We start from the raw sequence: 26,238 nt of genomic DNA, 5'->3' as shown, positions 1-26,238 counted from the left end.
ACTCCCTTCACATAAAAACCCTTTCTCATTTTTGTTTTTGCTTTTTAACTTGCAGGCAAAACAAGTTACATACTGACACACCTTTTAGTGGCCCAGAAAAACAAGCATCTCCGAGTTAAACCAGTACACTAAGCTATGACTTACTGACTGAGAAGCCAGCATCCTTACGCTTCTAGCAAAACTGCTGTAAAGACTGTAACCTCTGGCAGAGTGGCATAGCATAAAACTGAAAGCAGTAATGCCTCAAGTTGCTTTCCCACAAGCCACCTTTATCCCTGTATTAACTCTTCATCTTATATTCTGACTTAATAAACTGTCGGGGTGCTCTGGAGCTTGTTCAGAGGCTACCTTCATACAGGACCTTTGCTACATGACATTCCCTCTGTAAGTGTCACATTGTCAGAGACTAACTCGAGCCTGCTCAGAGTTGAACAGAAAGGAAGTTATAAAATGCTGTGAGGAGACCAGAGAGCACAGTGGAAGTACTGCTTAGACAAGCTCAGAGATCTTTACCTCGTCACAGAAAAACACTCTTCTACAAAGTTACAGTTTCTACATTAAAACCATGAACTATAGTCCAGAAACAGCGCAACGGACGGAGTTACTGGAAGAATTATTCATATAAATTAAGTTTAGAGGGCTTGTGGTCACAGTGCATCTCAAAACATTACATTTCCTTCAGAATTACAGTTCTCCATTTTCTTGTAAAAGCTGAGGAGACTGTTGCTGCCAGGGAGTTCAAGCTGCTGTGCTGTAACATCGCTTGGAAACTTCGCATCAGTTACTGCCCGAGCAGGCTGACCAGCCGGCTTCAGCTGAATGCCGGCTCCGGAGCCTCGCTGTGCTCGGGGGGCTACCTGGGCACCGGGAACATTTACCCCCCAAAAGGGGAACACAGGGCACGGGACAGGCAGGAGTAACAGCTCGAGATCTCCAATTGGGATCAATCAGCTGGTCACCACTCGAGGGCAGCATTTCAGTAAAAAAACCACGGGAACAAAAATGAAGGACACCGAACTGCTGGACTGTTTTAGTTCACCATGAAGATTTTGTTTGCAGGTTGATCTCAAAGCTTTCTGTATCTATATAAACAGGGTGGCAATATAAGCAGAGAACTGAAGCATTAGCAATGAAGGAGTAAGAGGTCAATACCAGATAAATAAGAGCAAAGACTGTATGGCCACTTTAGTTTGCATATGTCTTAGCTACCAGAAGGAAAGGCAGATGCACCCACACCCTAGTCTTCCCACCCTCCTCCCCAGTGAAAACAATTTACCTGACGGGGTGGGGGGGGAAGTTAGTTTTCACTCCGATCAGCCAACTGTCTTCTATCAGATCACAGAAAGTTGTTGTACAATTGTGACTTTAAAAGCTAAGGAACAGCACCCAGAAACTGTCAGGATACAAAACAACGACCCACTTGGTCCATCATCACCTCTCACTTCCAATAACGCCATTGTAATACTTCTAAGGCCAACTCCTCAGTGCCCAAAGTGAGACGCCTGTAATAAAAAGCATGAACGCTGCTGGTTTAGTGCCCAATTTACACCAGCTAAAAATAGTGGCAGGCCAAAAAACATACTCCAGTTTTGGACACGGAACAACAACATGAGCTACAAGGTCAATTAGGCAAAATTAAAATATTCCCACAGGAAGAAAATATACACTAGTACACATCCTGGAAGGCTAAGAGAACAGAAACTTGCTACACAGCTTCAACGCACCCTTGTCACTGTTTTGCCTTCTCACTCAAAGAGTAGCTTTCTTTCTCACCAGTGACAGGCTGCTCTCAGAGGAGCATCACAAGGGCCACCTTCGGGCCCGGGGAAGCTGTAATCTGAGGCACCCTCTGCACTCTATGAAGACAGGTAATTTCAGAAGTGACTCACAGCAAAAACCTAATTTGAGTTGCTCTTTCCAAGGCAAGAGTTAAACTTTGTTTTTCCTTGAAGGAAAATATTCACAAACAGAACCTCCTCCCCCTTATTTTCAATCCCTGCTCTTTCTAAGCTCTTTTTCCTCCAGACACATGTATACCCTGCAAGCATACATCCCAAGAGCAAGCATCTGTATGCTTCTCCTAGCTCTTCTTTCGAGTGGGCACGGGACTGTTGGAATATCTGCAGGCAGCTGAAGATTTACAGCTTGAATTTCAAAGTTACACTCTTAAACACCTGAGTGACCCCACAGATTGAAGCAAACTGGAGTCTAGAGGACAGACCAAGTTACTGGCAGTTCAGATTCTGTCTTAGACTACTTCAACTCCAACCTGAAGAAGGAGAAAGGGCAACAAAAAGATGGAAATGTAGGATGAGGATGGACAGCTAAGAGAAATAGGGCCAATGCGCAGGCATAAGGAAGAGTAAGTATAGTTTAGTAGGTAGCACATGGAGGTGAAAAGCTTGATATTCTAATCTGGATTTTTGCATGTCTGCTGACTTCATTCATGTTCTTGGGGGATTTCTGGACAGCTTATTTGGATTCCCTGATGAAGCAGTTTGAGGTACACTTTGATAAACGGCAGATCTCTTTGAAATCACTGGTTGATTGCTGTTGTACTGAACCCTAAGATTGAGGGAAGGGTTAAAAGCACTGTTTGATTTTTTTTTTTAAGTCTTCCTGAGCTAAAACAAATCTAAAAGCATGTATAAAATAAACAAGTTATTCTTGACCTGTTAGAAGAGGCTATACAAAACTGTTCGTAAAAATAAGCCTTAAAAAAGAAACTGTAATAACATATATAAGTAAAGCAGTCTTTTCCTCTGTGGTTCTTCACATAATTAAGAAAGTTCCCTTTGGCTCTAAACAGAGCTCTGACTGGAAATACTTTGGCAATGCGAGGTGCATAATGACACTTAAAAGAAAAAACACCCACTGAAAATGAATATTGAGGTGTTTTGGTTTTTTTTAATATCTATATGAATAAACCATTTCTAGTGGTGAATCGCCTGTTTACAGATTTTCCAATAAAATATTCTCCAACCAAAAATGTGAAAATGCCTCTCACAGAGAAGTAATGGGGTGAAGACAAGACATTTCCTTATTACCATCCCTCTGGCTATTTTGCACAGCTCTCCCACATGACAGAGCTGTCTTTCTTATGCTCATTGTTGGGTTTACACATCAGTGTAGGTGCCATTAACCCTCATATTACATCCAGATTTATTGTATTCATTGCTTTTTAATGAAAAGAGGCTAAAGCAGGGGTTAATTGCACTGAATTTGAATTCAGCAGGGAAAGGAAGACATTATTGTTAACTTGGCACCAGAGGGCTCAGCTGCGATGGCAGAGTGGGGTCACGGTGAGGATCCTGCATGTAGAGGCCCTAGCTGGGTGCAGGTGCACGTGAACAGAAGCAGCTTATGGGGAGCAGCAGTTAGCAGGGACAGGTGAGGCAGTGTGAATAGAAACATACAGAAGCTAAATTACAAACATGTTTAAACTCAGCAGTATTCTGCAATGACTAGTATTCTGATGCAACGCACAAGAACTGATTTTGACGTTAATTTCTCTTTGGAAATTGAAGTCAAATATGGTGTCATGAGGTCCAATGATAAACAGCCAGCTGTTCAGGAGTCACTCAAAAAGTTGTCTGTTCTTCACACATTTCTACCTCCATGTTTTCAACACCATTTTTGGTGTCCCTCTCTGCACTCCTCCCCTTCCAAAATGAGCATGATGTGCTGCCATTGTCTTGCAGCAGGGTTTACATGGACAACAACAGATAAGCAACACAAGGCAATGCCACCTGCAAATCTATAAGCCATCCTGGGAGGTAAAAGGTACGTTGCCAATATATCCTGTCACTAATACACTGACTAAACAGTGTAAAAGGGACCATGCTATTGACGCATTATGAAGTTAGCCAACATGTATCCATCTGCTACACATAATTCAAGGTTGCATACATCATCAGCAAGGCATGAATTTAAGGAAGGCTATAGCCTGACATTTTATTTGTAAACTGAATAATTTAAGCCAGAAGTCATTGAAGGACAGCAGATACTGTCCCAGGGCACCTTCCTAACAATTGCTTCTTAGTGTAGTGCAGTATTTTATATAGTCTATGATGTTAATGGATATATATGCTGCTGCTCAAAATACTTCCTCCTTCTGTACTGTTGACTTCACTGCCTGATAACTTATTACCAGAGCTGTAAACAGTTTGATTTCAAGGATTTTATGACTTAAACGAAAAGTTAACAAACAATAAAAAGGCTAAAAAAAGACCTAAGCAAAAAGAGAGCCTGAAGGCCAGAGGCTGTCCCTGAAGAGCGACTGGAGAGCTTGTCCCACATTCCTCCAAAGCAGCAACTCCCTGCCTGCCAAGTCCATGGCCCAAGTCTAATACAGCCATGGATGGGCCCCTCTCAGATGCAGATGTGCAAAACATGGTGATTCCAAGTTGCATGTCCAGCCCACCTATTTTCAGTGGAAACAACTATGAATTGCCCAAGAACTGCCTGCCCTTTCAGCATGCAAAGGTAGAAAACAAATACCAGTCAAAAGACGTAGTTAGGAAGAAAACGGTGACTGGCATCATTGTTCTCCAGCAGCTCACACCAAAAGGCACACGAGGAGGAAACAGAACACATCTGTGATAGCACAAGCCAGCCCTCCCCATGGGATCCAAACCACTTGCATCTTTTCCTGTGCAAGATTGCTCCTACTAGCATGGGACTTGCGACACTCACATTACTAAGTAGCAGGTGATGTATAAGTAAAGCTAGAGGCAATGAAGAATGGATAATCATGCACTACAGTGCAGTTTACAAATATATTCAGCCTCTGCAAATGGTAGGGAAGGGGAATAAATAAAACTTCACTGGCCCTTAATACAAAGCCAAAAAAGCTCTGAGAATGCAAAACCACAGCACATGATATTGCAACACTGTCTTGTAACCTTATTACAGAAACCCATAGTAACCCCTGCTAAGAGCGTTAAATATTCATAATGGCTCACAGCTGCTACTGCTACATAACGGGCTTATTATGATGAGGAATATGTGCACAGCTTAAGTAATGTGCATCAGTTCAGACAAACCTACGTTCCCTTTGAAATTCATGCAGGACCCTCTCTCCTTGCTACAATTAATTGCAGAACCCAGGGCTATTATCTTAAAAGGCAGGATTTGTCTCTGATCTTTGTCCCACATTACTGGTTTTTTTTTAATCAGAGGTTGCAACACGAGCAGAGGTGGACGGCATAGCTTGATACACCACTCATTACCAGGGGGCAGCCTTCTTTCTGTCTATTCTGTCCTAATTACTGTGAATCTGCCCGCACATATAGCCCACGAGGACAGTTTTTTTATTGTTCCTGAAATTAAAACATCCCTGTCCTACATCAGTACAACTATTATAAATGGTAATGTTCCTGGCTTGCATCATAAACATCAAAGTCAGGAAATGCTCGCTGTTTCATTTAATCATTTACTAAGCAAATTTGGGTTTCTTTACTGACAAAGTAGCTGATGAATAGCTGATCATTAACAGAATGATTACCTAGCTAGAAGGCACTCTTCTCTACTTACTTTGCCATTAAATCATATGGGCCGCCTTAACTAGACTCAGTTGATACTGATCTCTATTTTAGAAGATTGACGACTTTAGTCTGTTGACCTATATAATATTTAAACTAAATCAAGACCACTGTGCACTTATTGATCTAGATATGGATGGTTTTCAATGATAAAAAGGCAGCTAAATATCCAATACTAACTGGAAGTCAGTGGACTGCATAGACAAATACTGTTGGTTATTTAGAAAATTAATCATGAAGCTCTACTGTAAAGAAAACTCTTATTCTCAGAAATTCAGGAAGACAGAAGAGGCAGTGAGAGTTCCTAAACAGAATGATTCACTAGAATCACCTTTAACTACTACTTCATGAGTAAATATTGTAATATTAGCTCCCATACATCTTTTCTGTCCTTATCCAATTCCTGTACAAGGGTTTTATATAAGAATGCAAAGCTAGTATTATCTAGGTCTGAACATGTCCCTGAGAAAAAAAATGCAGAAAGGGGTTTCCCCTTCTTCAGACTCAGCTCTAAGGAACCTTTAGGTCAGGCAGGCGCTCCACAATGCTTAGTTGAGGTCTCTGAAATTAAAGCTTTCATTTTTAAAAGTATGTTTCAAGTTGCTATAGTTGCAGCAATAACCTCCCAAATGTGAAATGAGTAATATATGTAACGACGTCTGCAGCCAGCCTTGGAACAATGACTCAGAGGAGTGAACTTCTCTGTCCTGTGGAAGTCTGATGAGACCATCAAGTCCAATCCCCAGTTCTGTGACTTCAATGCTAGCATTACCTAAAGAATTACTGATTTTAATGCAAGAAACAGGTTTGAGCAAGTACAGCTCCTTGGAACTGGAAGCTACTGTGGGGAAAGAAATCACAGAAACAGTAACAGGGAAACAGGAAGGACAGAAGAGAACAAGGAGGAAGGAAGTGGAGTCGGTAGTGCCAAGAGAGTCCCTTGCTGAATAGAGAAAGTCATGATCAGGCAGTAAACCAAGAAATTAAAACTAATTGCCATATAGCCCCTGCCCATCAGGAAATACCCACGTATGTCAATAAGCTGCCAATTCAGAGATCAGGAGGGAGAATATTGCTATGGGGAAGTGAGAATCCCAAAGCTATAGCAAGGACTCTTCCTGATGTGGCAAGTTTGACGTCCCTACATTGAACGCTTGCACTTTTAAGGGTGAGTAACCAGTGCAAACCGTTCCTTCCTGCAGCCCACCAGAGGAGCTTGTCAGGCTGTCTGGAGTCAGACATGGGGCAACCCACAAGCAGGCAGTGCAGGCACAATGCCAATTTGCACTACAGTGCCAACTCAAGCCCCGGTTAGTATGACATTGTGAAGCAAGTGAGCTCCAACTTCTACCAACTTCTACAGCTAACCGCCTCTCAGAGCCTGTCGTCTTAAACTTAAAACCAAGAAACCCTAGGCAAGCTAATATTTCCCTTTGCTTTCACAAGGTCATAGACCACTCCATGAAGATATTTCAGTAGCGCGGACACCACATTCTCACTGCTAACACAATTTTCTTCCTTAAAAATGAAGTCTCATTAGCAATACACTTCTAGTTTCTTCTGTAAGTAATTTTGAATGCATATTAAAAATACAGGTAAAAAAGGGTTACCTAATTTAAGCTCTGGATCAAATTTTTAACTCAATTTTTGATGTAGAGGGTATTCGCTTTATGTAGAGAAAAGGCAGACAGCTAATCAGATCAAGTATCTTGGCAACATCCCAGATCCAAATGCTCCTCTGGCTATAATATGGGTTTTGGGGTAAGAAACAAACATCTCCACAAATTGCTGATGCAAAGAAAAGACAATCCAGCAACTCCAGAAGGAAAAAAACCTCATACATATCCTTGAAAAGGTTTATCATTAAAATAAAACTTTCAACATTAAAATATCTGTAGTATCTTTATACTAATGCAAGGGATGCTGCTGCTGTTCTGAGAGTTGTGACAGCTGATTTAAAGTGTATTGCACACATTTCGCATATAAATAGAGTTTAAGATAACATTAGAAGGAATAATACTGTCTAATATTAGTGCACCTGTCAAACACATTTTCAAACTAATTGATATTGCATGTTCAGCTCACCGTATCAGTAACGCTAAACAACATTTCCATTTTATTGAACTGCAGCTCCTCTTTGCTAAAAGCCACTTTAGCTGAAGTAACTGGTCTGAGTAATTCCAGCTCTAGGCAGACATCCAGACGTTTGTAATTTCCATTGATCAGCCTTAAGAGGCTGAAGCTGAGCCATGACTCCACACTGCACACAGAGTAGACATTTTTAATAAATGCTGACCTGCAGTTCAGCTCTTTTGCTAGGTGGGTCACGGCTGAATTGCTGATGCAGCCCAGCAGATCGAGGAGTTTTACAAGGAATTGAAAGCACAGAGATGTCACAATTTGGTGTTCTCTTTCTACAGCTGGTATAACCTCAATTGGACATCCTCAGGGGAGCCTCCAACTTCCCAAATATACCATAGAACTACAGAAAAATTAAAGGGAACCTTTTCTTGCCATCAATTTATATAATCCCTTGTACTGTTCTGATCGATCTACTCATTGCCTACAGTGCCTCTGTTCAGACACTCTTGGATTGTCACACTGGCTTCTCTCATGTGATGATGGGGTGCTGACGTGTCATTCCTTATCGGTAACTCCTGCACCTTGCAGGGCAGCTTTTACATTTTCCTAACCTATGCCTGGAAACTTGTAGCCACATTAGCAACCTTTGTCACATCTGCTTTGATTTTTGTACTGTATTCCTAAGAGACTCCACGATCCACCCACTGAACATAATTAATCTAAAAAACCACAACTAGATATTATGTCAGCAGCTGCATTTTGTTCTTCCAAATAATTATATGAGTATAGGCTGAGGAATGCTGAGGTTATCACATAAACCAATTAAAATCTCTTGCAGTCTTTCTTGCTTAAGTTTAAGCCAGAGGTCCATCTTTCTAGGACTTCTCAGGAAAAAAAAATTATACCAAACTAGGTGTTTGTTACACCTACACCACTTCGCAGAATCACAGCGTGGTTGAGGTCACAAGTGACCTCTGAAAGGCATCTTGTCCAATACCCCCGCTCAAGCACAGTCACCTAGAGCAGGCTGCCTGGGACACTTCTTGGTATTTTGGTACATATGTGCCTGTACAGGACGCACACATGTGCACCATATATATGTAACACAGTTTTTGTTATAAAGCCCCAGTTAAGTAATAATGGTTCAGCTTTCAAAGAAGGCCTATACATGGGTTTCTTGGTAAGTACTCACTTAAAACATTCGTTATTATATTCTTTTTAAAATAACACGGATATTCTAAACCCTAAGTTATTCGTCATGAAATCTACTCTTTTTTCCTTAAAGGAATTTTCCCACTTCTGTTATTCCAATAAATCTGGCATAATTGCTCCACTTTTATATTTGTGCACTTACACCCCATTTCTTTTTTTAATCTCTTTGCTTCTCAGTCTCAATGACAAAGCATGCATCGCCAAGACTCGCAGCTGACAGATGGGCTGAAGTCTCCACAGCCACCAGTACTGTACTCTGCTTACTCCTTTGTAACTGGTACGAGAAATCGAAGTCTCTACTAGAGTAACACAGATTTTGGGACCTCAAAGAAACGTATCCCTTTTTCTTGGCAAGTGACTAGTTAAGTCCCCATGGACAGATGAGACTCCCGTGTTTACGGGCTCCCCACTGCTCTGTACTCTTAACCCTGACTGAAGGCCGCGGGGCCCCAGGCGCACCGCCGAAGCGGGGGCGGTTTCAGGGAAGCACAGGGCAGAGGCCCACGGCCTGCAGGGAGGCCACCTTACAAAGCGGGGTGCGTGGAAAGAGAGAACACCTTCGCCTGGTAACTTTGTCTACGGAAATGTGAATTCTTTATCACTGAGTATTAGCCAAAGACCCGGCTCTGCCGGAACCGCTTCGCCACCAGCCTCCCTCCAGGGGCGCAGACCCGCGACTGCGCAGCCGCGGCGTCAGGCCGCAGTGGGCATGCGCGCTGCCCCCTGCGCATGCGGCCTCTCCGCTGCCGGCGGCGGCGCATGCGCGGCGGGCCTGCTGCGAGCCGAGACGGCGCCTCCGCCGTTGCCGCCGCTGGGCGGGCGGGCGGCGCCTGAGGGGGCGGGGCGCCATGCCCGGCGGGGCGGTGGCGGCTGCGGAGCCGGCGCGGAGCCGCGGTCGCTGAGGCGCGGCGGGAGCATGGCCGAGTCGCTGCGGGAGGAGCCGCCGGGCGGGCCGGAGTCGGAGGCCGAGCTGTCGCAACGGCTGGCCCGCACCAAGGCCCGCTCGTACGGCAGCACGGCGAGCGTGGCGGCGCCGCTGGCCGAGCGCTACGTGGAGCACCGGCTCAGCGCCGGGGACACGCTGCAGGGCATCGCCCTCAAATACGGCGTCACGGTAAGGCGAGCGCCGCCGGGGCGGCCTGCCGGCCCGGGAGCCAGAAGGGCGGCGGGGCGAGCCGGGGAGGGGCTCAGCCCCGGGGGCTGCAGGACCGGTAGCGGCGATTGACTCCCGTAACAGCGGCGCGCAATTGTCAGGCCCGGAGTAACGGAGCCAAAAGGGGAAGATGCAGTGGAAGTGAAAAACAGCCGAGAGGTTGCAGGATGAAGTTGTCCCATAGAGCATTGCCTACCCATAGTGGGCGGAAGATCCAGTTCTTGCGTGGAGACGGTGCTCGTTTTAGTGTCAGTGTTTAAAATGCTGACATCGGAATCTTGTGATCTGCTCGGAGGGGTCAGCACCCGGTTCTGAGGGTAAACGGCTGAAGTTCACGCTGCCGAGAAGGGCACGGGGCCTGTGGTAGCACAGGCTGCACGCTGACAGGCGCTGGGTTTGCGGGACTGGCCGGTGGCCTCCAGGAAGGGAGAGGCACTTGCTCCCACAGGGTAAACCTGTGCTCACATGACAATTCACCACTACCCTCACTTCAGATTAAAAAACCCATGTAATTGAACTTATCTTGAAAAGAATCATTAATTTGAGGTTGACACATAGGCTGTGACAAGAAGAAAGAATTTCTTCCAGTAGTTCAGGGCTAAAAATTCTTCCATTGTCATTTACCTACCAGCCCAGAGGTGATTTGCAACTGATTTGGAAGTATTGCTGCTTTTCTGCTCTCTTCCTGTAGAGAAGAAAGTTGACTTCTGTGGAAAGTGTTGAAAGGCTTATGCCAGCCTAAGACATGCAGGATCCAGTAGGGTCTACCAGCAGGCCCTAACACACTACCGTTCCCCACAGAGCAGAGCTCACCTACCCTACCTTCATTCCAGCTTATTTGGGGCCCAGTGAGCTACCAACTGACACATCTACATGCAACTTCAGTAGTCCCAGCCTGCAAGACTGCTTGGGGCCCAGCAGCTGATGAGCATAGCTAACAGCATGGTATTAGTACACAGTCAATGTCACTTCCACATCAGCTGCAAAGAGCACCTTCCAGTTCTGCTCTTTCTAGAAGAGGTACAGTGCAGTCCCAAGTTAATAGATTATGACTGGAATGGGTTTCCTTTCCTTCTCTGGTTTTGAAAGATCTACTAAAGCCTTCCAGGAACTTCAACAGCATTCAGCCTTTGTTGTGAAAAGGGTTAAAAGTCTATTTCTCTTCCCTTAAGAAAGATTAAGCCACTTTTTACCAAATCTTCTTGGCAACAGGACTAATTTTGGATTTACATTGGTCCTCACAAAGTTTTGCTCACTGGGGGGGGCAAAGCAAAGTGAAGTAGCTGCTCATTGGATTTGTTTGAATTTTTATTTTTGACAGCGCTTTCCATAATGGATAAAGTCTCTGGCCTAAATGATTTAGCTATGTTGTTCTTCATTCAGAAGTGTATTTGCTCACCGCAATAAATGAAAAGTATAAACAGATTACTAAAATCTAGTACTTTTCTAGGAAAAAAGGCATTTCTAAACACTTTACAACTCCCTTTCAGCTAAAGTGAAGTTGTGGATCAAACCTGTACACTCTGAAAAAATAGATTTAACTTATGAACCATAAACTTTGTTCATAGTATGAGTTTAATAAGCTTTTGCTGTGCTAATGATGCATTTAAAGTATAAATGCTGTTTTTTTTTAAAAAACATCTCATTTATTATTTGATTTAATGTTGCTAGTATTCTGCTTAAGAAACCAGAGCTGCATCATTATAGACTTCGATTGAGAAAGGTTAAACTGACATGAAATGTCCCTAAGAGCAATGACGAGTTAGCTGAAATCAGCCATTGTGTTTCTGCTTTAATGGGTTTCAACCCAGGGTAGGAACTTATGCAAACATGTTTGCTTTCAGAAAAATGAAGAATCTTATGTGTTCACACAATGACAAGGACTGACTTCCTTTAAAGTCATTACATTTGCTTCCTGCATCCTGTATACTTGGCTAGAAGTGAGAGTTGCTGTATGGGAACATCAGAATTATCTTTGGCTGCCATTGCCTCCAGTATACTGTTTTTAGAAGCTTCGCCCTGTGGTTTTCCTCACCGGGAGTTACTTGGCAGCAAGAGACATCCTGTCCAGTGCCTGCCTTGGCACGTCTTAGCATAGGCAGTTTAAGATGGATGGAAATGTTGGGGGTGGGGGTGGGGGGTGGGTGGAGAGAGAGGGATCAGTATGCTTTGTTTGGCCTCATCCTCTGCCGTTCACCCCTCTCCCCCAGATACTATTAATCTTTATGGCTTGTGTTCGTTAGATCTTCCTTTGAACACTGTTGGGTAAATTAATACTGGGAATTAATGTTTAGTATCATATTTATAGTTCAGTTGGAGTGCTGTTTTCCATCATATAAAGGTATCCCTTTTGAGGGGAGAAGGAAGAGGACTATTTGTTTCATTGTCAGTAGGAGCAGTTTTGATGGATTAGTTCAGCACCAGTTTGTGTATTAGTGCAGCTTCAGTTAAAGTATTAAGAGCAAAGGCTTTCACTATTATAGGACTGTAGCCAACAGAAATTAATTCAGTTTTCCTAGCACTAAGAAAACTAGTGTTAATTCCTCCTCTCCATACACCTATGAATGTATGGAGTCATACTGTGTTGTAGATGGAGCAGTATATATTACACATATCAAGTAACCTGCTCAAGGCTGAGGGATGTTCTTTCTAGAACCAAGTATTTCCCATTTCATTGTTACCCAGTGCAGAGGTGCACAGTCTTCCAAATGCCACAAGATGGTATTTAAGTTGTATTTTAGGAAGAAATAACCAGAGGTAGAGTTACAGTGAAGTAGGATAGTACAGTGCATTATTTATCAGCTATTGAAGCATCACCTTCCAACTCCCATGTAGTAGAGATCTCAGTTTTCAGCTTTTGTATTGTATTTTTAGAGAAAAGCTCCAGCTGGCATTTAAAATATTTTTTTATACCCATCAAAACACACAACTTTTAGACATTTGACAATTGACATTTAAACTAGCATCTGATGGCCATTATAGGTCTCATTACTAAGTCAGGTGAAGCTTCCTTTATGCCCTTCAGATGATACTCAGCTTGGGAGAGAACTCAGAGGTACACCGTATACTGTGTAAGGCTAACTAAAAATAGTTTCCAGGCTTCAGGAACTGGAAGAGTAATGAAATTCTCTTACTTGAAGTAGTAGCTTACTATCTGACTCTGGATATTAGTTATTCAGCTTTTGAAAGTGGTTATTAAATCTAATCATTCCATTGCCTTAGCCATTTACAGCAACAGGTTGCGGTTGTCTTTAAGTACAGAATACCATTTTTGTATATTTAATGGATAGACATAACTTACTGCTGAGCTTTACTGCATCATTTTCACTGCTCTCACTCTCCCAGACACCTAGCCTTTCTAGAGAGTCTCCTGTTTATTTTATGGAGAAAGATTTCATCAGGCTTCCAGGACCCAGGCAAATGCATCCATACATGGCACCAGATCTATGACACTGCAGCAGATACTCTTACCGCACAGTACAGGCCTACATTGCATGAGGGAGTTTATTCCAGTTCTGCATGTGGCCACACAGTCTCACATCTGCACAGAGAAGACAGACTAACATCTCTGCTCTTTTTCCTTGGTTTTTAGACAGTTTCCCCTGCTAGTATGGACAGCTTCCCCTGCTAGTATGTTCAGTGTAAGAAATGCACAGGCATGTTAACCCAGTCATTATCTGTTAACAATGGTCTTTTCTTTTGCAATTGGGAAGGACTCCAAGTAGTGTCAGAGCAAAGTTTAAAGAGTTTAAGATTGACAAGCATAAGATGGTAGAGCAGTTTTTTCATCATCTGAGTGCTGAACTGAAGGTACTTCAGACTTTGAAGTAGCAAGTGGCTAGTGCTTAGAGCGCTCAGCTTTTTCTGGGTGATTATACTAGCAGTAAGACTTCTATTATTACAAGACTTTGTCTTTATTCTTGCTCAGATTAGCTCCATTTAATAAAATGTTAATAAAAGGTTAATAAAAATGAATAACAATTCTAGTGCAGGCAAGAGGTATTTTCAGTTCTCTTTATATTTCTTTTCAAGCAGGTTTTATTTAGAGTGCATTTATCATTGCAGTGCTCTAGTGATTCGGGATTTCTGCTTATTGCAGTCACCAGGGGACCAGAATGGTCATTTTTCTTTCTTTCACTTAAGACTTTACATAATGAAATAATGAGTTCAGGTTATAACTAAAGCTTAAAGTCACATGATCATGGATACTGATTTTTTTAAAGCTTGCAATTGAGAAATAGGAAGCTAGTTTAGCTGTTATTGACTTGGAAGGAAAATTTTGATGAGTAAGAACTCAACTTTCTTAGTAGGAAGGTAGTATAAACATTTATGGGGAGCTTTTCTTCGCCTGTAAAGCAATGGAATTTTTAATAGCTTCTCAGGTTAAGTATAGAACAAGTGGGGCTTTATGCATTAGTACACTGAGAAAGATGGAGTCATCTTCTTGCTTCTGTCATGAGATCATCAGTACTGATGAGTAGGTTGTAAGAAGTACTTTGGGTAAAAGTTGCATCAAAAGTATTTAACAGTTACATGGTAGTTGTTACCATGCATTATTACATTGAGGTTGCTGTTGATCATGCTGTAGATTCAGTTTACTGGACAAATGCAGCCACTAGTCTATGCAGCTGCATTACAAAGTGTTTAAGAGTCCCCCCTTCTCTTCACTGCCTGACCTCTCACTGAAAATCAGGACTTCATCTGAAGTCTGAATTTGTTACATCAGCTAGCAGAGAAAATACTATGGATAACACATATCCTGCTCTTCCAAGACTTGTGGTGCTCACTGTTCTTATCTAGCATGTCCTAGAATGCTCAAGGTAACTTTATCACCCCTTGTTTGTATTATTCATGCTTTTTACCAGAGAGTTCACCTACAGCAGCTGCTAGCAGTTCTGAGCTTTACTCTAATATAAATCCAAGTCAGCAGCACTTTTGCAATAGAATTTTTATTCTTTGGCAGGTTATTTATGTGAGCCTGTATAGAGATTGGAACACTGTTCAAGAAAAGCATCTTTAGGTAGTGCAAGACTTTAGAAAGACCAATATTTTGGAGTCAAGTCTACATAAAAGGAAGAAGCTAGGGTGTTAACAAGGCTAAGACAGAACATACACTCTGAAATCACTTTGAATGCAAAAAAAATCCTTTCCTGAAGTCATTGCTGCTGCAAAGAAAGTATAGATTTATTGTAACTAAAGGTTACTGTGCTACTTCAGAAAGTTAGTACTTTATACTTTGCCAAAACCTAATAACTTACATTTTTCCTATCTTTTTCAGATGGAACAAATAAAGAGGGCAAATAAACTGTTCACTAATGACTGTATATTTCTGAGGAAAACCCTGAATATTCCTGTTATATCAGAGAAACCATTACTGTTCAATGGACTTAATTCACTGGAGTCTCCTGAGAATGAAACTGTTGACAGCTCCCCTTCTTGTGATGAAGGACTAGTGACAGTTCAGGAAGAAAGTAGTTCTTCTCCCAGTCCTCAAGAGCCTGACAATCAGCCCACTGCACCAGAAGAACTGTCTGCCAAAGATTTCCTACAGAGATTGGACTTGCAGATTAAGTTATCCAAACAAGCAGCCAGAAAACTAAAAGATGACAATGTCAGGTAAATGCCGCTTTTAGTATTAAGCATCTTAATCTCATCCTGAAGGCTTTTTAGTCTGAGCTGAACCCTCTTTGTGGGGTATCTCAGACAGCATCTGTAGTTTTAATTTTTCAACAGCAAGTCTATGCTATTACCATGCACCAGATACATTCAGAGCACACCATTAGCAGATGCCTTGATATGGCAGTTAAAGGCTGCCTCACAATACATTGTTTATAGAATAGCAATAATATTCCATGAAAGCTAGGCGGCCAGTGTTCTCTAAAGTGTCTTGCTATGTAAGTGGGCAACTATTTAAGCAAACCCGTAGTTTTCAGTACAGTACTAAGCCAAGGCTTATGTGGAAGCTGATTATGTACAGCAAGGCATGATTGCATTTTTCTTCTGTCTCAAATTGCCTCATAATTGTGTAAATATTCTCCATGATGCAGTTTCAGTTAAGCTATCCTATCTTCTTTCCCTATGCAGTCCCTCCCTTTGTGGATCCACCTATGTAGACTTCTATCTTTTCTTCAGTATTTCTTCTACAGCCAGGAGCTCCTACACACTTTACTTATAGAAAAAGCAGTACCTTTTGACCTCTCCGCCACAGTGATTATCCCCTCACGTATGTAGGCATCCCATGGAGACCACAGAAAGACTTAGAGCAAGAACAGACTTCAGTAGTGTTTGTTTTCCTGTGTCCTTGGGACAAGCTTCCTCAGCTTGTTCACAAGCAGTCTCTTGGGCTGGTTGTCTGGCCTTTTTATTCTCTGCAGAAATTGCCTCAGTGAGTGATGCCAAGGTGGCCTTTCTCATGACAATAAAAGGTATGGCTGCATGGGACTGGTTCTCCTACCAGAGAGCTGGAGAGAGGTTATGCCTGCAGATATGTACTTTGCTTTTGCAAATTTGTTTATTGCAAAACTTATTCCATCATCCTGGTTCACTTCACATACTCTGATTTTGAGTGCAAGCAACATACTTTTCATGTTAAGAGGAAAGTAACCTTTCAGGACCAAATCTGTTGAGCGTAGAGTCCCATTATTTCTTCAAGAAGTTAAGGGATTGTTTCAGCAACTTAAAAACTTTGTTCAATAGACAAAAATTTGAGGGGGAGCAGTATATTGCATTTAGCAATTGGACACACCTCATTTGGAGAAATATCCCATAAGACAGCTTAAGGTAATTCATTACCTATTGCACTCCACATACAACTCTCCATTGCCAGGACACTGGTTTAGAGTTACAGTCTCAGGGAAGGCTGGATCGCCTTCATATCTTGTTAACACACTTGTCAATTATTTTCTTTTGAATTGATTACATGAAAGAGGAAAAACAGCTGTTGGAACTCAGATCATTCTCTATTCAGACTCATTCACCGCATTGTTACATTTGAAACCTTGTAGAGCATCTATCAAAATGTGCCGCTGACTCTCAGATCATTAGACATATGTATCTAACACAGATTAGAGTAGGTGTTGACCCAGCAGTTAAGCTGGGTGACAGGAAACTACGGTTCCTGCTAGAGGAAGACAATTATTTTAACATCCCTTCAACAAAATAATGCGCTAATTTACAGAAGGAAATTCACTTAGACCTTGCTGGACCATGAGCAGAGCCAATACAGTGAGTGTGTCACTGCACAAATACTACACTGCTACAACTAATATCCATTTCCTGTATTGCTTAAGTTACAACTTGGGAAATGAGGGCCTGGTACCAAATTTCCTCCCAAGGAATAATGGATACAGGAGGATTAATTACTTTCCCACCTCCTATTCAGATTTAGCAGGTAATTTTGTTAATTATGTATAGAGCACAGATTTTTATTGGTCATGATGCTACAGGAAGCATGAAGTACAGAGCTGCAGGCTATCTGCTGAGCAGGATGTTACCCAAGGCTTCTGAAGAGAAAAGCTTCCTGTATGTCGTATAAAAGTCTTCATAATGTCACCTTCCACCCCACTGCCTCTGGCTTTTGATCATGGCTTACAAACACCATCCTTGCCTTATCTTCTCCAACTGTGTTCACTCCTTTACAGTCTGACAGGAAGTGCCGAAGGATCAAAGTGAATGTTTACTCCTTGCAGAGAGCAGGAGTAGGGGGAGAACACTGCCAAAAGCCCTGGAGGTACTTCTCAGCAATGTACCATCAATGGTATTTCTGGGGCCACACTGGAAGGTGGCAACGTTCCTTACTCTGCTCCAGCAGCTCCCCAGGAGGCACCTGTGCTCCCTCCTGCCTACACCTTTCTTGTCTCTTGCTTGGAGCAGGAGGCTTGAAAATTGGACAGCCATCGTGATAGTAAACCAGCCTCATGAATATGCAAATTTTCAATTTTAGAGTGAAAGCCATTTATGAAATTAAGAGTGCTGTTTCCAGCTACTCTGGCTTTCTGTATTCACATTGCCTTGTCCAAGCCTGTTTAGAATGTGATATGCAACAACACTGCAGTTTACTTAAGTGCCTGTTTGAGAGTAAGAAAGGAGCATCTAGAGTTACAGCTACTACCACCAAAAGGGACATTGGAACAAAGAAAGTTCTGCAAGCAGAAGCAGATTATCAGTTCCAGAACTTGAAGAGTCATAACTTCTTACCATACCTGTGAGCCTGATTTGACAGGTGGAGAGAATCACTACATCTCTTAAATTGCTCTTTACTTTGGTCTTCCTTAAAGTTGCCAAGAATGCATGCGCATACATGCGCTGATTCTGATCAAACTGTAGTTTCATAGTTAGAAGCTGCCTTGTGCTACAAAGACAACTTAAGGTGAATTACATTGTTTAATCATAACTGTTGAAGTCACCCCTCTAAGTGCTCTCAAAGGAATAAAGTATATTAATCTCTAAATCAGCTTCTTCCCAGCTAACGCCTCTTGCTGTTTGGTAGAAAAATTAAGGAGCACATAAGTGCAGATTTAGACTAGATATTAAACTTTAATAGCCATGCAAGTAGATGAGCATTGAAGATTGTGGAATGTGATCCACTCAGTTTGTGCCAGCTGCCTTTCACTATTAGAGTTTATGTAAGCATATGGCTAGGTCTGCATGTAATACTACTTTTGCTAGAGAGTTTCATTGAGCAAGAAATCATCGGTTAATGAATCCCCCAATCAGGCATATTTACCCAAGATGCAGCTCTAGGTGAGCAGCTTAAGGCAGTAAGACCTGTTTTTGTTTTGAGCAATATTTTTATAATAGGCCAAAAGAAATGCAAAAGTATTAATATAGCTGTTTGTAGCATATGTTGCTAACTCACATATTTGCATGTTAGGGAAGAATACCCTCTATTAGTTTTATCCACACATGGAAGAAAAGCAACTTGTAGTAGTTTGAGAAAATACAGTAGCAATTCATCTTGTCCAGAATGCTGTTATGCATGTTTCAGGGTGCCGAAACTGAAATGAAGTTTAGTGATGCTTTTTGTATCAGATAGTTGAACACCAGAAGTCTAATGCAAGGTCTTTGTAGAGTCCTTAATATTTTAGGCTAGAACACTAGGGCATACACTATGCTTCTGGGACTAGTCACATCTTTCTGCATTTGCCTTTTAGTGACTCATTTTGAAAACCTTGTAATTGAATAGAGCTACTCTAATCATTATTGCTTATACGAGCCAGTATAATTAACTGGTGTGCAGCACTGGAACAAAACCATAGAATCGTTTAGGTTGGAAAAGACCTTTAAGATCATCAAGTCCAACTGTAAACCTAACACTGCCAAGTTTACCACTAAGCTGTATATTGTCATTTGCTCAGTTGCCTGGACCTGAGCCTAGGAAAGAGTAGGGTGTTGAAGCATTTGAAACTGATAACTAATTGAGTTAATTTGCTCAATAATTGTTCACCATCATTTGCTATCAGCTAAGAAAACAGATACAGGAGGCTGCCTGTAGAGAATCCTGTTTTCAGACTTCCAAACGCTATTAACTCACGAACTCAGATTGCTGCCTTGCTTAATTGTGGATTCTAGAAGCATCCAAGCATTGGATTCGAGTTTGCTTGTTCACACTCAGGTGCGCTTGGTCTTAGAGAAGTGGTTATTAGCATTTTTTATTGTGGCCTGATGCATACTATAGCTTGCAGTAGTCTTTCAGCTCCTGTAACCTGCTGGGCGAAGTGGCAACAGCAAACAGGAAGAGACAGCACTAGGAAACATTGTAATGCTGTGCTGTTCCTTTCCCTTTGCTTGAAGGAGGGTGTTGCAGTGACTTACCACTTTGCTATTTTAAGCATCTTAAAAGCGAAGAAAATTGTTTGGTCATTAAACATCTACACACTGCCGTGTTGTTGCTTGTGGGCCATGGGCCAGAGCTACTACTGTGTAATTTTATTTCATGTAAAGCTTGGCTTGTTTTTAAGCCATCAGAACAGACTTGTACTTGCTATGTACAGTTCTGAAGATCTACGTTAGTAATAGTTCCTGGCTATTACCTTGGTTTGGAGTAACGTGTTGTAGACCTCATCACATAGCCTAGTACTACCGCCTGGGACAGAAGGTTGGGAGCTGTTCTTGCCAACCCTTACTGCCAGCTTCAGCATGCCTGAGCCTTGGTCAGAAATTTATTTTGCACATTACAGCCAGTCACTGCTTTGCTTAGGTTCAAGCATAATGACCTACTACACGGTTCTTACGTCCCTGCCAAATACAGAAACCCCTCGAAGCTGGCGGTGACTCAAGCACCAGTCTTCTGCCTCTACCGACAATTGCCAAGTAAGAGCCCATAGTCCAAGTGCATATTTCACAAGGGAAGTGGAGACAAACGTCTTGGACTAGCTGTTTTGTTACTTCGATGTCTGAAGACCTGCTAATATAACATCACTATTTCAACTCTTCAGTTCTCCATATTCACCCCCACTATGCACCATAATTAACTGCAGCTAATTTCAGTCCAGTGTTTGGCTGTTGCCATGTCATGATGGATGTTATTCCTATATTAAGGCTTTCAAGAAAAAAGACTGAGAGGCCGATTCTGACAGCCTCTGATTAGAAGAAACATGTTTTTGCTATAGCTCTGCCACATTTTATTGTCCTAAAAGGGAAAACAAAACAAAACTAAGAAGTACAAAGTAATTTTCAGTGTGTAGCATAGAAAGTAAGCTTCTCCCCTGCTGGACAGTCTAAGCTCTGAAAATACAGTTCTCCTTCATCCTCCCAAACTACCAGGATTGCTATCTGCAAGTATGTTCTGGGCATATGTGGCTAGAAACCCATTGCCCTGTAAGGGCATATATCAGAGCTTCAGAATATACTTTTGAAATATTTAGCTTCAGCCAAGTAGTTATGGTTGAATTTTACAGTCCTGCAGTCCAGTCTTACAAGCTTGGTATATTGATAGGTTTCAGTTCTGAAAAAAGTTTTAAGATTTATTGTCTTGAGACAATTTATAGATCAAAAGTGCTTTAGTGCTTATTTAACTAAACATGAATTGTTTGCTTCCTTACTTTACTGTCAAGCCAGGTATTATGAACAGCATCTGCAAATTATAGTATTCCATGGCAGTTTTGCAATGCAGAATTGACGATATAAGGAAAGATACTACTTGAATATACACAGATCATCTGTATCTTAAGAATCATGCTTGGTACTGGGTCTGTAGCATCACTAATGTAAATAGATGTAGTATTTGTAAGAAAGGCTAAAATCTGTTTTCAGTACTCCTGTAACCACACATCCCTGCAATAACTACCAGGTTCATCCAAAACCTGTTTTTTTGCTGTTTCATTTTTTTGATGTTTCATTTTTTTGACAAGATTGTTTCAAGGCAAAAGCAATATCATGTCTTTGGCTTAAGAAGATAATTTTGCTGGACTACCCAAGAACAGGGAAGGGCTGGGAAAATGAGTGCAAGTTACTCAGCTGCTTGGTTAGTTTGTAGAGTTCTTTCCTCTGATTGTATTCTGGGAGGTATATGAAATTTAAATTGTAGATAAATAATCATGTTTAGAAGTTAGTAGGGAAAAGTCTGCATGATTGGGGTTTGGAATACTATTGAAATATATAGTTTTTACCTTATACCGTTACTAGACTATTTGAATAGCTGTACCTTTGTATGGAGGCACATACAGTATTAAAAGTAACTGGAAATCCTTTGAAGCTCACAGTGTAGCAGCTGTTAAGTCTTTCTGTTCCCATCAAAACACTAAAATCAGCAGCAGCTTTAAGAGTAATTTTGAAGCTACAGTAGTAGAGAACAATGATCTTTGGAGAACTTTGACTCAGTACTGGATGCTGCACTGCAATAGGTTTATATAACCACTTTTTTTTAAAGGCAATATTGTCAAGTAAACAGTAGGCAGACTGATTTTTCCTGAAGATTTTTTAATGGGAACACTACTTTGGTTTATCCAGTCATTACATTAACAATAGCACTTGTGGGCAACTATTTTCTCCTAAGAAAATCCAAGTGATCAGTCTCAATATTGATTGATGCACAGGAAGTATACATCAAGGAGCCCACTCAAGGAATATCCTTGCAGCATCAAGACACAGATCCAGCTACATCTGTGATGGACTGCTCCTGTTCTTGCCTCATTTGGTCCATCTGCACTCCCTGCCATTCAAAAGGCTGAAACAAACCTACAACTAAGCTTGTATTTTTAAAAAAAAAAAAAGAAATTGAAAGCAACAGTACTGGAATTCCAGCATGCCCTCCACTTGTTTATCCTTTACAGTATTTCTTACCAATTTGGTACTGTAGTGTTAAGAATAGTTCATTAAACTGTAAATACGTTCTGATGTCATTGAACTTACAGAGCTTTACTTGTTTTCAGCTTTCTGTTCTTGAAACAATATAACGAGAACTCCAGAGCTGTGTGATGAACAGTAGTATACTGCAGGTAGTATTCCTGTTAGGCAATGCCAGTCTTGGCGATTTTGATCCATTAGGGAAACTGGTTATCTGCATTTGCATTACAGTTTTACTGTTGAGACATGGTATGTTCCTGATCTGATGATTATGATATTTTCTTTTTAGAGAGGAGGAGAATGAGGAAGGTCCCTATGCAACTTCTTCCTATCACCAGTAGAAGACAGATGTGATGGCCTGAAAGCTTTCCATGAAATCAGTTCTTAAAGAACTAAATGGTCAATAATTCAAAACCCAAGTCTTTTGGACTCATCGTCTCGATGTACTTAAAACAAGTCATGAATGGGTAATTGCACTGAAATTATGACCTCTTCTGCCTTCCATAGGTTAATGTCCTTATGCTATATCAACAAAGGGTTTAAGCCTTCCAAAACTAGCAATGGCCTTTATACCCCTTCTGTGCAAACTGTAGCATGATAGCAACAATATATCCTTGAGGTCACCTTTATGCAGGATGTTGATCTTTAGTAAAGATTTTGTAAATACTTGTTAAAGTGAAATTTGTTTTAAGTATTTAAAAATATTAAATAAGTTTGCTTGTAAATGACAAACTATGAAAATAATAGAAATTTACTTATTCTGCAAACACAGGCAAGTTTGCTGTGGAAGTTTTGTCTACTTCAGGGCTGCAGAACTTGCCTCTGAACTCTGTGTGTGTGTCTGTGTGTGGTTATGATGTATTCCTAGAAAGGGGAATTCGACTTGTTTTGATTAGTTAAAGCCTTTATGGTTAAACAACTGTTTGCAAATTGGATTTCTGCTAATAAAAGGAAAGAGTTACAGCAAGAGATTTTTCTTTGTGAGATATGACATTGGAATATCAGATGTGTGTTCTTGTGTGCAGTTACATTTTGTGTTGTTTTAATTTAATAAATACAAAAATGCTGATGTGTCTGTTCATAATGAAGTCAGCTTGGTTCTAGTCTGGTTTTTGTGAAGAATATTTTGTCTAGTTACATGAGCTATTAGATGCTAATTTCAGAGCAAATAATGTCCTTTACCTTTACCATATAGTTTACCCTCCTAAATGAGGACTGTAAGAACTATTTGATTTAAGAACTGTTTGTACAGTCAAGAAAACTGTATTAAGATTAATAAGAGCCATACTGATAAGCCTTCACTGTTCTGAGACGAGATGCCAGTATTCAAGTCTGCAAGCGGACCCCACCTGAAGCTCAGGAAGGCAGAGTGCAGACTGCATTCACTCTTTGCCCTGAAGTTAATGTATTAGCAAATTCTTGTTAAGCATCCTACAATTTTTCCTCAAGTATTCAGTAAGATGCCATTTCCTATATATCAGCTCATTTATATAGTTCATTGCTCCCTCAAAGCAAAAACTTCCTGCAATATGTTAAGATAGAAGCAATATAGAAAGTTACATTAATTTAGTAAAACTAGAAATAAAAATTCAAAGCTAGACAGAAATTGGTATTTCCCTAGAGCTTGCAGGAGCTCAGACCAGGCAGGCTCATTCAAATAATCTGTAGCTCTGGTCCTAAAGAGGAGGTCTGCAGTGGCATACAAATTAACAAGAACAGGGAAAGCTTAGAGTGAATAAAAGTAAGCATTGATTTTTCTTGAAGAGACTGATGAATTAGTTTTAGGTCTTGTCTCTTTCTTAAATTGGGATTTGTATCTATTCCTTACAGGATAGTAATTTCTATTGTTGTCAGTTAATTTCAGTAGGACATTACCAGAGCCAGAATAAACTACTTCCCAAAGGCGACCCTACCTTCAAGCCCAGTTATATTTTATAATCCTACAGAAAAATTTAATCCTTTTCTACCAAAGACCTGCTACTGTAATACCCTCACCTATCCAGCACACACCGACCAGGGTGCTTTGCTGAGCAGGTCAGGAGCACAGCTTTCCTCGCACAGCAAGCGCACCTCTGGCAGCCACACGAGGCTGACCAAGCTCCTGGCAGAGCCACGTTTCACTCCATCCTTCCCAAGAGCGCTGCTGTGCTCGTGGGCTGGAGGACCTTCAGGACAAGCAACGGAAGATCGGTGACACCATTTACATCTACTTTTTCTGACTGAGAAAACCATACAGAAATGCAAGGGAAGAAGCAGCTGTGCCAGCCTGGAGACATGGTTGGGCGGAGACCCACCCACCTTCCCCTCAGCCGCAGGCAGATTTCAGCCCAGCCCCGCAGCTGGGGCCGGCAGCACCCCGATCAACCCACAGCACCCCTGGAAACCCCACCGCACCAGCACTCAACATGGCATCCATTGCAAAACCACTGGCATAACCCCTCTGTTCCACACAAGCGTCTTCGCACAGGGAGGATCTCGACACCACCGTTAACCGCAATAAAGGCTGCCTGCAAGAGGCCCTACCTTGCTGGCCGTGGCCCCAGAGCAGGCCTCCGCTCCTTGCCTGCTCCGCAGACACTCCTCACGGCGCCCCAAGGGCGCGCTTCTCTGCGCCAGGCCGGAGCGGGCCTTAGCTTTTGCTTCCACGCCATCTTCCTTGGCTCTCCCAGTCCTGTTTTCCAAAGCCTGCAGCAACCGCTCTCCCCCTGCCCGGGGGGAGTCGCTCTTTATGGCCGAGGGCCTCCCAGCAGGCCGCGGGGCCTGGCGAGCCCCTGGGCACAGCTGGGCCCTGGGAGAGCCCCCGGGGCGGCGGGGTCTCCTCAGCGGGGCGGCAGCTGCGGCAACTTGGCTCCTGCCTGAGCGCTAATTAAAGAGATTCTCTTTGTCCCGGCAGCCTATTGCAATGTGGGCGAAAAGTTACATTTCGTTGTGTTTAATTAATGCCTGTTCCTGGTTTTCCGGTAGATAGATGTGGTGTTTTGTAGGGCGAATGCAGGGACTGAATGCCCGTTTTTCATGTATAGGTGAAATATTTCTAGGAATTGCTTTAGTGTGCCTCTGCAAGTTTCTGGCACCCCTTCCGTGGCCTGAGGTCCTGCGACCCCGCGCCGCTGCGGCGCGGCTGGGCTGCAGCCCCGGCGCGGGGCGGCTGGTGGCACACAGCTCCCAGCAGCGCCCGATGCGCCCGGGTCTGCCCGACCCCAAGGAAAACTGAGCGGGTGAGAGAAAATGGTGCCTGGAAATAGTCTGTAATATATTCAGAGAAATTCAAGATGGAGTTTTCCTACTCTGTAAAAAAGGGGTTCTTAAGACTCTGAATAACTGATGTTTTAATATCTTAATCCACATTGTCATATTATTACTCAGTGACAGTTTTTCCTGTATATTTTATATATTGTTTATGCATCATCCTGTATGCAGGATGCAGGATGCAAAATTGCTTCTGGCTCTGCCTTTATTCTTCCTACACTTGTAACTTCATTCTTTGTTTATATATTTATACCAGTCCTACCAGGTGTGGTTCAGGGTTGGAACAGCGCAATTTCAGGCAGAAGTGAAGCACAGTGCAGGTAAAATTCCATGTTTTGCAGCTGTTCTGTGGTGGGAAACCTGCGCGTTTGTAGTTTTGTTTTTACATATTTCTTCAGTCAAAGCTTGAAAAGTCAAAACCTGGGCAGGCTTGGACTAGGATCTTTTAAAATGAAATGCAGGACATATCCGATAAGAAGTTTTCATTTGGGACTCATTTCAATGTGTCTGGAGGCTACTAAACCCCCGTAAATCCAGCTAACTCAGCCATCAGGTGCTGTAGTTGCATCTAACATTCTCAGAGGGGCATCCCCCTTCCTGCAGACATCAGGATGAACTCCTATTGCTCCAGGGTGCAGGATGTCTTAAAAAGCTGGGCAGTGGATAGAAAAGATGCATTCTCTAACACACAAAAGAAGCCTTGTACTACTGTAG

The 26,238-nt window shown here is 42.1% G+C and overlaps 1 protein-coding gene across 1 annotated transcript; it reads left to right on the top strand.

Annotated features, from left to right (window-relative positions):
• The first annotated feature begins 9,596 nt into the window (after positions 1–9,596).
• LYSMD2 (LysM domain containing 2) lies at positions 9,597–23,378 on the top strand. The gene is given in 4 exon segments (XM_075160077.1): positions 9,597–9,649; positions 9,651–9,951; positions 15,269–15,606; positions 22,565–23,378. Coding segments are annotated over 4 exon segments (744 nt in total). The 3' UTR covers positions 22,617–23,378.
• Positions 23,379–26,238: the final 2,860 nt, after the last annotated feature.

Source organism: Calonectris borealis, chromosome 11 (genome assembly GCF_964195595.1).
Source record: "Calonectris borealis chromosome 11, bCalBor7.hap1.2, whole genome shotgun sequence".
Classification (NCBI taxonomy): domain Eukaryota; kingdom Metazoa; phylum Chordata; class Aves; order Procellariiformes; family Procellariidae; genus Calonectris; species Calonectris borealis.
This window is presented reverse-complemented; position numbering and strand designations above follow the sequence as displayed.